The sequence below is a fragment of the Knufia obscura genome (assembly GCF_036327395.1).
Source record: "Knufia obscura strain CCFEE 5817 isolate CBS 148926 chromosome Unknown scaffold_5, whole genome shotgun sequence".
In the NCBI taxonomy this organism is placed as follows: domain Eukaryota; kingdom Fungi; phylum Ascomycota; class Eurotiomycetes; order Chaetothyriales; family Trichomeriaceae; genus Knufia; species Knufia obscura.
Genome location: NW_027042691.1, coordinates 723,153 through 737,760, shown reverse-complemented (window position 1 = coordinate 737,760; position 14,608 = coordinate 723,153). Strand labels below are relative to the sequence as shown.

Sequence of the window (14,608 nt, the reverse complement as noted above, 5' to 3'; positions counted from 1 at the left end):
TAGAAGGACCATCTCGAGACAACAGCCATAATCAAAAGTCCGAAAACCTCCACCTCCACCACCAGTAGTACTTACCGCCATGCCACCAAGCCCCCAATCCATCCTCATCGTCGGCGGAACAGCAGGTATAGGTCTCAGTACCGCCCTCTTTCTCCTTGCCTCTACACCGTCCAGCACGCAAATAACCGTCTTCGGGCTGAGCCCACCGTCCACATCCCAATCTCACTCTCCGCTCGAGCAGCTTCCTGCAGAGAAGGCATCCAGACTCCATGTCTGTTATGGCGATGTGACTTCGCCCACGGATCGTGCGCGGGCAGTGGAGGGTTGTGCTTCCAAAGCCGGTGGAAGTATCGACGTGATGATTTACTGTGCCGGGATCATCAATCCAATCGAAAGGATGGAGAAGCTGTCGATCGATGCGTTCAGGAGGGCGTATGAAATTAATGTGTTTGGTGTGCTGGCAATGGTATGCTTCTCTCTGTCCTTCCTCTTTCCATTCCCTCGATGGGCGAAGTCATGTGTATGTCTGCGTCTTCTCCTCGGCGCTTTTCAAAGCCAGATGCACCATGAAGGGAAGATCACTGCTCACTAAATGCCACACAGTCTCAACTTACACTCCCCTACCTTCGCCGCTCGAACTTGTCTCCCCAACCCAGGATCGTCGTGCTGTCTTCCGCCTGCGATAACAATGTCACTTACTCCGGCTGGTCCGCGTACTGCACGTCCAAAGCGGCACTCACGCGCTTGATCCAGATGCTCGCGCACGAGAATCGCGACGAAGTCTTGGTCCAAGGTGTATATCCACGACTGACCAACACGGCGATGCCCCAGGATGTGATAGCGGGTAAGTACAAGGACATCATGTACGACGAGGAGATCAGGCGGTTTCAGGACTGGGCGAAGCAAGGCGATACGGTGGTGGAGCCGGCAGAGTGGTGTGCGGAGGCGGTTGCGAAGGTGGCGCTGGGTGAGACAAAAATTCGGGAGACGGGACGGGTGGCGTACTATGATGAGTTTGTGCCCGACATCAAGAAGCAGAGGGCCTCTCGGCTGTAGTAGTAGTCGTACTGGCAATGGCCGTGACGTGGTCGTCGAGTCTCTTGGAGTTTTCATATTGGTCGCAGCTGGACTGTAGAGCTTTGTATACAGCGTTGTTCTGATCATGTTGGCTATCCATGCAAAGCCGAAGACCTAAACGTATTATCTGCTTGTGCTTGTAGTATATGTCTTGGCCAGCAGATAGTAGTACCGTGATTGCCTGGAGAACACTGTGGAAGCAGGGCCAGGGAAGGAACGGTATGCACTGAATGGCACGTCCTCGGGCATCTGGTTGCGAAGCTTTCTCAATGAGGATGTGTAGGCTCGATATAAGAGCTGCGGCGGTTGCGAGGCGCGTTTCCTGCTCGACTTGGGAGATCGTGTATAGTTGGAGCAATGCCTCATGCAGAATGAAGACACCATACTCCTTGGCTAAAGGGTACATGAACTCTAGACTTGGTAGTTCGAAGTTGCTGGCAGATGCCGCCATCTGTTGCCATTTCTTGTGCCACTTATCCAGTAGCATGGTGATCTCTACTACCCAGCCCTGGCTGAGGTCTCCTGACCCATCCGCTTTCAAGGACCGCTCCTGTGTCGCCAGTCTAATCCCCGACAAGTCTGCGATGAGAATGGCAAGTGGGTTGGCCGCAATTGGGCGCTGTTTTCTAAGCTCGCAAGTCGGGGAATTGACTTCAGAAGGTCGGCCGTAAGCAATGCTCAATTGCACCTCCAATGAAAGCAGCGTCATGCGTAAATCTTCTGTATGGACATCGTCCAATCCATCCAATATGTCGCAGTACAGCCGGCTGGCATGTCCGATTAGCTGCCACACGTTTCCAGCGGTATCGTCCAGCATGATGTAGATAGAAGCCAATGTCAGCAGCTGCACAGATTTCAAGTTCTGATCCTTCAGAGCTGCCGCAATATATCCCTCACTTGCTGCAAAGTATGAAGCGGCTTTGCTAGCCAGACGACTGTCGCTCTTTGACAGAAGTTGTAATGAAATTGCCATGACAAGAATGAGATGGCCCGAACCGGTCTCCTGCGAGCCAGAAATAACATAGGCCGCCACGGTTTCTTGACCGAGGATGTCGAGTTCAGCCGCCAATTGTGGCAGCGCTAGAAGGGAAGTCCTTCCAAGGACAGGATATAGCATCTCCACAGAGTAGTAATAGTGCTCAACAAGCTGTTGCACAACCCCACTATTAGGAAAGAATATTTCTGCACTGCTGGTGAGTAACGGCAATCGCCTGTAGATATCTGAAATTGGTTGTGACTTGAGATCGAGTGCTGCAGGCTCCGGTGCAGGAATGCTACGAGACAACATTGCTGAAGACAGGCTTCCAAAAACACTCAGTCCACCCCAGTATGCCCATTGCGCATCACCGTGGCCAGGGCTATGGCGATCTGAGCGCGATACTGCATACACATGGACCCCAGTGGCAGTTCTGGTGTCAAAAGCACCGTGTCGCTCCTGTGCGGTGTCTCGAGGCGAATGCCGACTTTGACCACCAGACTGTAGTTCCTGCAGTCTATTCATAAGCGACAGTAGGTATGATCGTGGAACATCTTCGCTGCACGCGTGGTCGTGAAAACTGCACTGTACCTGGGCTTTGGCACAACCTCTACAAGCAGGTAAATCGTTATCACACTTGATACGTCGTTGTCGACAGCGATTACATGTCGGCAGCGTTTTGAGCGCATCATTGATGTCGTAATTCGTTTCGCTATCAGACATCGAGAAAGGAAAGCGCATAGGGACTGAAAAAGGTTGAGCAATCACAGCTTGAAAGCCTAAGATAAAGCTACAGCTTTACCCTACGTATGGAGAAACCATTCTTGGCACAGATCTCTTCGCTTGAACTGATTGAAACGCTAAGTACTGTTAGGTACCTCACTCTCCACGCCCTCCATAACTACACTTCGTTGGATGCGACTTTGGCAGCACCCTTCTCGAACTTTGAGTCTGGCTTTTCACTCGTCTCGGAGCCTGTTGCTTCAATCACAGCACTTGCTCTCCTCTTAGCATCCCTCTGTTCCAGATATCTAACAACCATGACGCCACCAGCCATACAAATTCCAGACACCATCATTGCAATGCTACCCTCTTTCCACATTGGTCCTTGGCCAGCAGCATAGAAGGAGATCGCCCAGAACGAGTAGAAAATAACGGCGCTGGTGTTCATCGCAGCCAAGATGATCGAGCGCTTCGCAGCATCTTCTACCGTGAGTCTGTTCGCCCAGGCAAAGTAGACCGTTTGATTTGCCCAAGAGATACCGTTCAAGTACAATGCGAAGAGCTTTCCTGCAAGGGATGGTGGGTTGAGCATGATCGCGCCTGTGACGACGGCGCAACAAGAGACAAGAATGCCAACATGCCATGATTTCTTGGTGAAATCAGAATACCAGCCGAGGATCAAAGTGGCCACTATGCCAAAGCCCGACACCCCGGTGGGCATGTAGTTGACTAGTTCGACGGAATAGGTTCCCAGGGAACTCAGGTACAGATTCATGATTGCGTTGGTAGAAAACATCTCGCAATTGGAACCCATCGTCCAAATAAAGCAGAACTGTAGTGGGTCAGCGTATGACGTGCGTGAGTCGGAGGCTTGCTTACACCGTATATCTCCCAAGAAGTAAAGAGGCGCTTGAAGATACTTTTGCCAACATCACCGTGCTCGTGTTCGGCACCGAATCTGCGTCCGAGCCGTGTGATTGCAAGCTTTCTCTCGTCTTCACTCAGATAGAAAGCTTGAGTGTTGTCTGGCGTATCTGGAAAGACAGCGTAGACGTAAATGGCGAGAGGCAGGGTGATGAGGAAATCGACAACAAACATCCAACGCCATCCTGCCAGGCCACCTTTGCCGTTAAGACTGGCATAGATGCCTCCCTGCAAGAAGCCAGAGAACATGGTGCCAGCCAAACCGCTAGAAGTGAAGATTCCAGTACGCTTGCCGAGTTCTTCTTCTTTGTACCAACATCCGAGGATGTAGTGTACTCCAACGAAGGTAGAACCCTCAAACAGAGCTTGTACGAACCGTATGGCCATAATCGATTCCTGGATTCGTTAGTTGAAAGCCTGCTACTGCGACACAATAACGTACTTTGTTATGGACGAAGCCAGTGCCTAAAGTTAGGAGACCCTATTAAGGAGTGAGTAAGATGCCATCTCAAGCACGGTGGCGTTGAAGAGCGTGAGTGTAGTGACTGACCCATGCAAGCATACAAAATGGCATCCAAATTCTAGGTCGAAAGTATTGCATAGCCAAGTTATTGGGGATCTGGCCCAGGAAATAGCCGCACCAGAAGATGGTATTGATGATGGTGATGTCGTTGCCCACCATGTTCAAGTCTTCCCTCATTCCGGAGACATAGGCATTGTTCAGATTGGCTCTGTCAAGGCTAAAGGGGGTGAACGTCAGCGGGATGGTCATCGTTGATTTCAGTGTCAAGACTCACTAATTGACCCAATACTGAAGGCAAGCTGAAGTCAGAATGAAGACATCGAGTTTCACGACTAGCTTTCGCTCTTCTTTGGTCTCAGCTGGAGCGCCCCATAAAGCCGTCCGCACGGGGGTGAGATAACCCATGATAGTGATGGACTAGATGTAGGAAGCTATGAATATCGGACGAGGTATCGGTGCGTGCGGAGACAGTTGAGAAGATTTAGCAAAGTGTTGGAAGCACGATGTATAGATATACCCCTTCGGGCGGGATATCAACGGGGTCTAGGCCCGGTTTCATGGTGCCTTGCCATGTGCTGATAACATATCTTTGGCGGCAACAAATGCCCTGCGCCAGCCGAGAAGCGCAGTATTGCTCACCAAGTAGATGTTGGATACAGCCTTCCTCAGAAAATGCACTACATTCTTCGCGACATCAGTCTCAACCATCTTCCCCAGAAAACGAGGGAACCCGGCTTCAAGTTATCGAGAAGTCCGATTGTGGGTCCATTGAAGATAAGTTACCGCTCAGTAGGGAAGATAAAACGCTCAGCTCCGCACCCTTGCGGACTTGGCCTTTGGAGATACCCAACGGACATCAAGGCTCAGTCTCTGGGGAAAGAATGTTGTTGACAATTAGCGGCATCCATTCGGTGTTGGTACATTGTAACTGTAGTGCTGGCTCAAGGCATATGTAAACCCTACCATCTGTGGCTTCGTCCATATCTGACACAATAGTAATTATTTTATACCTCTCAGCAACACTCATTGCATAGGGCTACCTGTTTATAGTGAAAGCCAGTAGATCAGCAACCTCCACAGATTGCCAGTAACGCTCTACCTTTGGTGATGATGGACTTCTTCTGGGATCGTAGCGGTAGCCTGTCGGCACTGACTTGGTTGTCCGCCCCGATCTTCCTGGCACTCGTGCTGCTATACGTGGTATGTTGATTCTCTTGCAGTGATCACGACATGACCTCCTGTGGGCTAACATAGAACCAGTACAGTGTGTCAACGGATGTACCCAAGATCAAAGGCATCCCAGAACTTCCCGGAGCATTGCCTTGTGAGTAATCATCGACAACCAATTCACGCTTAGAGCTAATGGCTCTTTAGTTGTGGGAAACCTACATCAGCACGCAGGTGCTTCAGGAGTAAACGACTCGAGGCTCTGGTCCGAATGGAGCAAGAAGCTGGGCTCAGATCTGCTTCAGGTCAGGTTTGGTCGAAGCAGGGTAGTGATAGCCAATTCGTATGATTTGGTCAAGGAGATCTTCATCACAAACGGAAATCTCACCTCGACGAGACCAAAGCAGCACATCTTCGAGAAGTATGTCGGTTACGACCTTGGCTCCCACTCTCTAGATGCAAACTTCAAGCCTCAGAGAATGGCTGGCATGAAAGCATTAAAAGCTTCGCAATGGCCATCATTCTACCCGGGTCTGGACCGAGAGGGGGACAGGATGGTTGTCAATCTTGCGGAAGAGGGCGACTACGGCAGGAAAGCTGTGAATCCGCTCAAAATGCTCCAAATTGTCGCGATGAATCTTGCTTTCCAGATCACGTTTGGCGTTCGCTTCGACAATGCTGCAGACCCATGGTTGAGAGAGTATATTGACAACGCCATGATTATCACGACGGTAAGAGGAGCCTCCAACACCTGGAGTGACTTTGTGCCCCTTCTCAGGCTGCATCCGAAATTCCATCGAATGGGCAAGATCGGCCAAGCTGCCTCCGAGAAACGCTCGATGATGGTGATGAAGTTGCTGGAAGATTTGAAGGCCAGACTCGCCGCCGGGGACCAGGCTGACTGCGTGGCTGCGTCGGTGTTGCAGGACCGTGAGAACAACCTCACGTTGCGTAGGTATGCACCATTCTGTCGAGTCGAAAAAGGCTAATTGGAATACGACAGCGAACGCGATCAAGTGCTGTACTTCGATGCTCCAAGGGAGCACAGAGAGTTTGCCCAGTCACTTATGTGGAGGCCTAGGTGGTCTGGTCTCGCCTGAAGGTGAAGAGATCCAGCAGAAGGCGTATGCTGACATCATGGAAACATATCCCAATGGCGACGCCGCTAAACACGCGTTCGACGAAGAAAAGGTTCCATATGTTGTGGCCTTGTATAAGGAGATTCTGCGCAACTACACCGTCCTTCCGTTTTCACTTCCTCACTCGGCCGCCTCGGACGTCCGGCTGAAGAGCGGAATTGTTATCCCGCAAGGGACAAGACTTTACATGAATTCTGAGGCTGCAAACCACGGTAAGACGCGTCTCGAACTCTGCAGCGCATGTTTTGCTGACGACAGACCCACAGATGAGGCCATATATGGTCCCACATCAGCAATATTTGATCCTGAGCGGTGGCTGGCGTCCAAAGTCGAAGGCGTCGGACATTGTGCTTACGGTCTCGGATCCCGAATTTGCCCAGCATGGTCCATTACCAACCGAATGATGTACGGGCTGCTCATGAGGATGATCCTAGCTTTCGAGATCCGGATGGACCCAGATGATCCCCCACCGCCATCTTATGAGACCTTTGGTGCGAATCCAGAGGGAGCGTTGAACAGCCCCAAGCCGTTCAAGGTGTATTTTGTCCCCCGCGATGAGAACGAACTGCGCAACTTCGTCCAGAAAACGAAAGCACAGACCTCAGAGCCTAAAGCAGCTAGTCTGCAGACATAGTTCGTTTTCGGAGGACGAGACCGTGGGTCGAACGAAGAAAGATGAACGAAGGTGGGCAGCTGTAGTGTCCTTTGCTGGCTTTAGGCACCCTGAGAGCATGAAACAATAGATTGATCGCTTCAGACATCTCTGCAATGTGCTCTTTTTGCCAATTCTTCGGTACAGCGGGTTCGAGAATTGAGGGCACTGGCTGCCAGGGAAGGAACATTAGGTATTGAAGGCGAACAGTCAGCCATGGACAGCGTACAATGAACCATGTAGATGGTGATGCCGCCTGGACGGTGCCTGCTAGAACATTCACAGGCGACAGAATGGTCTGGTTCAATATTGAAGCGTTTGGTCGCTCCTTTGTCACAAGCGCAAAGACAAACCGCCCGTATATAGCCGACAAGATCAGTAACAAACCTTGCCTCTTCCCATAACACTCCGCCGCTCCCAAGCATGTCGGCACACTGGGAGAAACGATCAGCTTTTGCTTTGGAACCATCGTACCCGGAAGCATCCTTCAGGGTCAACATTATCACCAAAGGTCACGAGGACCAGCCACTGCCGCTGGACATCATGCTCAGCTCAACTGTAAGACAGCTGAAGGGGAAGATTCGATTCCATCATCCAGATCACCCTGAGCCAGGTCAGCAAGCACTTCGGTATAGCATCTTCGAGTTTCCGAATCTAGACCAGAGGATGTCGGAGCGACTGAACCCGCGAACTCCTCCCGAGCATCGGAACATTCATCTCTCCATCAAACCAAAGGCTCAGACGACTTCTAGGCCAGTTGACGCCACAAACGAGGATTTCGAAAGTGACGGCACCACTAGCGATGGTGGTGGAGAAGATCAGGTGGCTGGGGAGGAGGTCGCTGAACAGAACGTCGCTGCACAGGAGCTCGCAAAACAGGAACTCTCCGACCATAAGACTGCCGAAGTTCGTGCCACCGAGGCGAAGGACCTAGACAACGGTGAGATCGGTGAAGATCTACTAAGGGCCATGAACGGCGACGATGCTAGAGCCTGTGAAGAAGTGATCGAGGGAAGGATCATCCAGACCAGGGAAGCAAATGCAGCGTCACTCAATCAAGAGCCAACCAGCAGAGAAGCACATATCGCGACCCTCATCATGGAACTGCCAGTGCAGGAAGAGCAGGTCGACCCTCACTTCACCCATCAACTGCCAACAGGAGGTCAAAGTAGTCCGGCGGTACCGGCTGATGAAGAGGGCCCGCCGGTCATCGAGAAAGAGGATCACAGCGTTGAAGATCGAAACACCAACCAACAGCAAGCAACCCCCATTCCACAACAACCTCCAGCTATTGAAGCTCCAGCAGCTCCAACAGGCCCGAAAGCCCCAGAAGCAGCCAAAGCCAACACTGCTGCAGCCCCTCCGAACGACCCGACTCCAGCACAAGCTGCTGCTTATCCCATGAACATCCCCCGGTCCAGATCTCAGCTCCTCGCAACAACCTTTGTCGCTGTCCTTTTTGCAGTCCATGTGGTCGTCATGCTCTGCTGCATTGGATGTATATTAGCCAGCTACCGCGTTGCCGTTCCACCACCACCACCGCAAGAACACATGACGCGGAGAGCTCGTGCGCAACAGCATAACTTTGGTGAGCAGCTGGTGCGTTTGATGACGTGGGGCTATGCCACCTCCTTAGTACTGTCCATTCTCTTGGGGAGCTTTGTCTTCTGGAGGCATACGTAGGAGTCGATGGTTTCCTGAGGATTTATGTGTATCGGACAGGCATGAACAGGAACGAGAGGATTCCATGGATTATACATTAGCTAGAAACAGTCTGAGTGCGATCGTTGTGTGGATGTTCATGCGGTTCTGTACCTAGATTTGTTGCCCGGTCGCTAGCCTGGTGCCGTGGTATCGGGTGGTGATTGCTTGGTCGAGTAGACCAACGTGGACGTGGACGAGTAATGATAAATGCAGAAATTATTTGAATGCGATGCAGATCATATGCGATGGTGTTCAGATCTTTGACCGTGCGTTTCTTTCATGCTCTACAGCAGGTAGCCACTCAGTATTCGTATTTCAGGATGAAACGGGCTGGCGACTACTCCTTTCAATCTTTCGTGTTTTGACAGGTTTTGAGTAAGCTAAAAAGCACCTTCCGCAAGAAGATGAAGAGAAACCAGGGAAAAAGCAGCTACGATATTCCGCCGACAGGTTAGGCGCCAAGCACGCACGTGTTGGGGCGGCGACGCGCAAATCCGCAAGCCCGAGATGATTGACCACCTTCGCAGGAGCGTCGTGTAGGATGCTTGCCAAAAACCCAGGCGCCATAGCAATGTTATGAGACTGTGCACCGTTTTTGCCTGCCGTGAAACGTTTTTAATTATCGGTTGAAAGCCACAACAGAGCAGTCCGCCTGAGCACAATTTGGCGCCCCGACCCCCGGAGAAGAGCGTAATCATTCCTACGATCAAAAGCCGCTCAGGTCCGTTCGCGGCGTCAATGGTTTCCGTGCAGCTCAAGCACCAGCAAGAGTCGACAAGTGGTCGGCCAATCGAGGGTATGAGTGGCGGGCTTGTCCGGGCCTTCATCTTGTTTCTCTAGGCTACAACAGCACCCGGAACTTGGTTATGCGGACGTGATCAATAAAAATTGAGGTCATGTTTTTCAAGTCATATCTCATACATCATGCTATCATTATACATTGTTCTTTTCGCAAACCGTGCCACTGTCCGTGCACCCATTACATCCTTGCTATACCAGGTGAGTGGCAATAGCAGCCCGATATTGTATAGTGTATAGCGATCGTGTCACCATTAGCCTCTTGTCAAGTGATTCCTGTTCGGTCCATGCATGGGGTCGAAGAGATATTCGTACAATGTGCCACCTGCGCCGATATCTAAATTGTTGAATGCCTGTTCTGCTTGCCAGTGGTACCAACAGTGGGGTGCTTAATGCAAAGCCTGGTTCTGTCCGCTGTTGTCAATAACTAGGCAATGATAGCCTGCTTCAACCTGCCCCAGAGCTTCTTTCCCGGAGACTCATCGTAGTACTCAGTACCGTTGCTCGTAACGCGGCGGACGAGCTTCTCCCGCGTGACAACCTTCCCATCTTCATCCATGCGACTCGTCGTTTCAATCGACTCTTCCCTCGTTTCAAGACGAGAGTGATGTCGCCTTCTGTGACGATGTCGGCGATGACCATCGGCGTCCGTGCCAGAGTTGGAGTCATTGTCAGTCATCGTCCTGGTGAGCACAGGTGACTTGGCGCTCCGGGGAGGTGACCCAGTACTGCTCCGAGGCATGTCCTGCGGATCGTAACCGCCAGCCTTCGCCATATTGAGCATGAGTAGGCGTCCACCGGTATCAGACTCGCCACCAGTCGTCATTCGCTTGAGAAGAGCAGGTCGCTCTCCTGCTGAACCGCTTGACCTTCGCGATGAGCCGGCGTAAGCTGAAGAGTGTCTGTAACTCGAAGGTCGTGCTGTAGATTTACCTTCCTCCTCTTTCTGCCTGCGCTCAGATTCTCTCTTGGCTTGCTTCTCCACCTCACGTCTCAGCTCCTCTTTCTTTTTCTGCATGGCTGCTTCGTAGGCGTACCTGATCTCTTCTTCCTTGCGTCTGGCCGAGTGTCTTCTGCGTCGTTCTTCGGATTCTGCGGCTTCTTTGGCATCACGCCTTTCTTGACGCCGACGAAGTCTCTCTTTGTATTCATCGGTCTCGTGCCGTCTGTCGCGTTCCTCTTTGGCTTTTTCGATCTGTCTTGCGACTGCAGAAGCGAAGGGTTTGTACTCGTCTTTGTGTCGTTCTAATTTGTGCTTTGGGTCTTTGAACGTGGTTGATGTAGGTGAGGTGGGCTCTCGTTCCCAATGCTTGTCACGCTTCCTGTCCCTGTGCTTCTTAGCCTCATGTGCTGCAACTGCTGCTGCTGCACCAGCCGCCGCCGCTGCGATCAAGTTAACTTTGTGATCGCTTTTCGATGCCTTTGCAGGTGGCTCTGTCTCGGGCTCGGCCTCAGGCTCTGGTTCTAGCTCTTGGGTAGCTTCCTCTGCTTGTGGCTCAGAGCTTGGTTCAGCCTCACCCGGCTCTTCTTGTTCTGGCTCCTTCGCAACCTCCGCTGCTTCTGGCTCTGTAACTGCCGTTGCCTCGACATCTGGTTCAGCCTGGGGTTCTGGCTCAGGTGTATCATCTGCCGCTTCTGGCTCAACTTCTACTACAGTCTCCACCTCTGGTGCTGGCTCCGCATCGGCCTCAGCTTGGAGTTCCGTATCTACTTCTTCAGCAGCTGCTTCTTCTTCGACAGGAGCTGACTCTTCAGCGACTTCGTCCGTTGCTACCGGCTCTTGCTCCGTGGCATTCTCGTCTTCAGCAGCCTTCTCTTCACCATCGGGTGCGATTGCCTCATCTTCAGCAGTCTTCTCTTCATCCACGGTTGGTAAGTCTGCATCGTCTGGAAATGCACCAGGGATGTCGTCGGCCGCTGCATCACCAGCTGTTGCACCGTCCTCGATAGCGTCAGTCGCGTCCGCTTCAGGAGCGTCAGACTCCTCCTTTGCGGTTTCCTCCTCACCGTTTGCTTCTTCTTTGGCTTCCTCCGCGGCAGCTTCAGCAGTGTCACCTTCGGGTGCAGGCTCCTGACACTCGTCACCTTGAGCTTCGGCTTCCTCATCAGCAGCCTCAACGGCATCAGTCTTTTCAGCTTCCTCTGTCGCTTCATCTGGTGCAGTGGCGTCCTCACTTTCTGGTTCTTCTGCCGAAGCATCAGGCGCGGGTTCGGTTGCATCTGCATCTGGAGCTGGTTCAGGCTGATCCTCCTCTTCAGGTGCCGCTGCTACCTCATCGACTGCCGCCGGCTCTTCCGGCTCCTTTGCAGTTGTCGCTGCAGCTTCATCCGGCTTTTCTTCTTCTTCTGGCTGAGCTTCAACATCTTCTGAAGCCTCATCTTTCTGCTCACCGGTTTCCGTGTCGCCATCCTTTTCCTCTTCAACAACAACGGCATCAGCAATTTCTGCTGACTCATCAACGTCGTCCTCTGGTGGTGACGTAGCAGTCTTTTCGGCATCGTCTTCAACGGCGACGGACTCTTCATTAGCCTCTTCGGCTGCTTCTGGCTTTGGTTCATCCTCTTTCTCATTGGATTCTGCATCGGCGTCTTTCTCGGCCTCGTTGGACACGTCCGTATCAGCTGCTTTGTCTTCATCGACCACATCGGTATCTGGCTGGTCAACGGCTCCATCACCGTCATCACCTGGTGGGTTCGAAGCCTCTTCGGTAGTCTCAGCTTCTTCCTCGATTTTGTCGAGGCTCTTGTCCTCCCTTTCTGCCTCAGCCTCAGCCTCGGTCAAAGGCTCAGGAGGCTCATCAGTCTTGGCTGGTTCGTCAATCTCAGCAGGGTCACTCGAAGGTTCTTCCTCAGCCACGTCGGAGGCCTCATCGGCTTCGGCAGCTTCATCGGCGTCAGGGGTTTCATCGGTGTCAGGCGTTTCATCGGTGTCAGGCGTTTCATCGGCGTCAGGCACTTCATCGACAGGAATATCTTCGGTGACCTCGGGCTCGTCCGTTGGCTGAGTCTCTTGTTCTGTGGCTGCCTCGCCGTCGTCGACAGCGGGTTCTGCTTCCTCGGATGCAGCCACCGATCGAGCTATCGATGGGGCAGGTGAAGCCGATCGAGATGCTGCAGGTGTTCCTTTGACTGATGGTGCGGGAGTGCCTTTTGGTGAAGGAGCGGGCGTGGACTCCTTGGCAGGTTCTTGATCCTCTTCCGCTGCAGCGTCTTCAGCAACTGGCTCCTCAGCCACTGTTTCCGGTGTCTCAACAGTTGGCATGGAATCTTCGTCGAGGTCGATCTCGCCGACTTCAGACAAGTCCAGTATCGATTTCGAGTCTAGGGAGCCTCGTAATCTTCTCTCTAGTGACTTAGGTGACTGCAACATGCTCTCTGATATCGATTTGGCGTCGCCATCGTCCTCTTCTGCCACAGATGGAACAGTGGGAGCGAAGTCGGCCTTTGACAGTGATGGCGAGGGTGGTTCATTACTGCTGACATATCCTGTCCTTCGTGTTAGCTTGGTCAACCGGAACATGTCTAGCGACGTCTCACCTTCATCTGTCGGTTTCCTCTCGAGAGGTGTTGAGTCCGATTCTTCGGGAACAACAGGTGTTTCCAGCTGAGATCTTGCGTTAGTGAACCGGTCACTGAACAGTATCGGTTGGTTTGGGAAGATAGGGTTCTGATGATACGCGAGGCTTTCTCGTGTATCACGATCAAAGGTTTGATATTTGAAAACAGGAGCTTCAGCGTACTGAAATTTCTGCCCCTTCCGCCGAGGCATTTTGAGTGTTGTTGTTCTCAGCGAAGTCGTCAGGCCATGTGAAGGGCTTGGACTTCTTTTTGTTCTTTCTACCCATGGACGGCTAGTCTCAGGGTGGCAACGGGAGTGAGCAGATCTGGGGTGATGCAGATCTGAGGACACGAGCGGAGGTAACACCACCTATTCGGTGGAAAGTTTGCGCTCGGGGAAAATAGCTAAGCAAGATCCTAATGGGTCAGGCTCGGATGACGTGACAATCCTTTACAGGCTTTGTAGAAAGTACTTTGTCAGTGCAGCCACAATGATTGAGGATAGAACGTAATGAGTTGTAGGAGAGTTAAAGGATCTGAGAACTTTGGTACTCGGATTCAGGCGTGGGCCTCGACGTTGCTTCCACTGATTGCCTTGTCAATGGTCAAAGCTGTGAGCTGGTGGTACAGACACTTGTGATTATCACCGAGGCCCTCATCGACTCTCGAGGCATGAGGCATGGCCCTGTAGCCGTAAGCTGGAGTCATGGTTGCTGCTTATTGTCCAATGATTAGGAGAGCTGCAGCTGTCATTGGTCCACGTCACAGGAATGCCAGAAGCTTTTCCCGAACAATCGAGCACTTGGCGTACACCCATACCAACCTCATGAGACAGGTCGAAGACGGCAACGGCTCGACCCGCATGGAACGCTGGTACTGGATACATTAGGCTTGGGTAGTCGTGTGAGTGGTTGTTGACGGCTTTGTAACGCATGCTGACGGCATGCACGTAGGTGGGTATTGATGCCCGAGTTCGACGTGTTGATTGGGCATCTGTCCTAACAGCATGTCTTGACTCAATGCCGTGTAAGGCGATGGAGCCATTTTGAGTACGATGACGGTTTTGGGCCGGCACGACGTCTGCAGCGTATGGCCCAAGTCGTCAAGCGAAGAGAAGGAAGTTCTTTCTACAGGAGTGGCAGTTCACGCAAGGTAAAAGTCAAAGCTCAAATTAGCTTTGATGAAGTGGAGACCCACGCTCCGACCCGTGCCAGTAAACCATGCTGAGCAGGGGTCGGAAGAGGCTTTGGATAACCGAGCGACGACATCTGTGGTGTCTCATGATGTCTAGTGGTTGCTTCACTATGCAGCTCAGATTTGGGTAGATCACGGCATGCTGGACTTCGTGAGATGCGTACACAAGATTT

At 52.1% G+C, this 14,608-nt stretch overlaps 5 protein-coding genes across 5 annotated transcripts; 2 read left to right on the top strand and 3 right to left on the bottom strand.

The window, feature by feature from the left end:
- Positions 1–1,027: 1,027 nt before the first annotated feature.
- PMZ80_005057 (uncharacterized protein) lies at positions 1,028–2,578 on the bottom strand (the record flags this gene model as incomplete). Its single annotated transcript, XM_064873478.1, has 1 exon — positions 1,028–2,578. One exon carries the CDS (start codon positions 2,576–2,578, stop codon positions 1,028–1,030), a length of 1,551 nt encoding a protein of 516 aa, XP_064730582.1.
- Positions 2,579–2,954: 376 nt separating this feature from the next.
- Positions 2,955–4,087, bottom strand: PMZ80_005056 (uncharacterized protein; the record flags this gene model as incomplete). The annotated part of the gene is made up of 2 exons (XM_064873477.1): positions 2,955–3,608; positions 3,656–4,087. 2 exons carry the CDS (start codon positions 4,085–4,087, stop codon positions 2,955–2,957), a joined length of 1,086 nt encoding a protein of 361 aa, XP_064730581.1.
- Positions 4,088–5,333: 1,246 nt separating this feature from the next.
- Positions 5,334–7,163, top strand: PMZ80_005055 (uncharacterized protein; the record flags this gene model as incomplete). The annotated part of the gene is made up of 5 exons (XM_064873476.1): positions 5,334–5,423; positions 5,484–5,547; positions 5,598–6,341; positions 6,394–6,741; positions 6,796–7,163. The coding sequence occupies 5 exons, from the start codon at positions 5,334–5,336 to the stop codon at positions 7,161–7,163; spliced, it is 1,614 nt and encodes a 537-aa protein (XP_064730580.1).
- Positions 7,164–7,604: 441 nt separating this feature from the next.
- PMZ80_005054 (uncharacterized protein) lies at positions 7,605–8,864 on the top strand (the record flags this gene model as incomplete). Its single annotated transcript, XM_064873475.1, has 1 exon — positions 7,605–8,864. The coding sequence occupies one exon, from the start codon at positions 7,605–7,607 to the stop codon at positions 8,862–8,864; it is 1,260 nt and encodes a 419-aa protein (XP_064730579.1).
- Positions 8,865–10,110: 1,246 nt separating this feature from the next.
- PMZ80_005053 (uncharacterized protein) lies at positions 10,111–13,452 on the bottom strand (the record flags this gene model as incomplete). Its single annotated transcript, XM_064873474.1, has 2 exons — positions 10,111–13,169; positions 13,221–13,452. The coding sequence occupies 2 exons, from the start codon at positions 13,450–13,452 to the stop codon at positions 10,111–10,113; spliced, it is 3,291 nt and encodes a 1,096-aa protein (XP_064730578.1).
- Between the last annotated feature and the right edge of the window lie 1,156 nt (positions 13,453–14,608).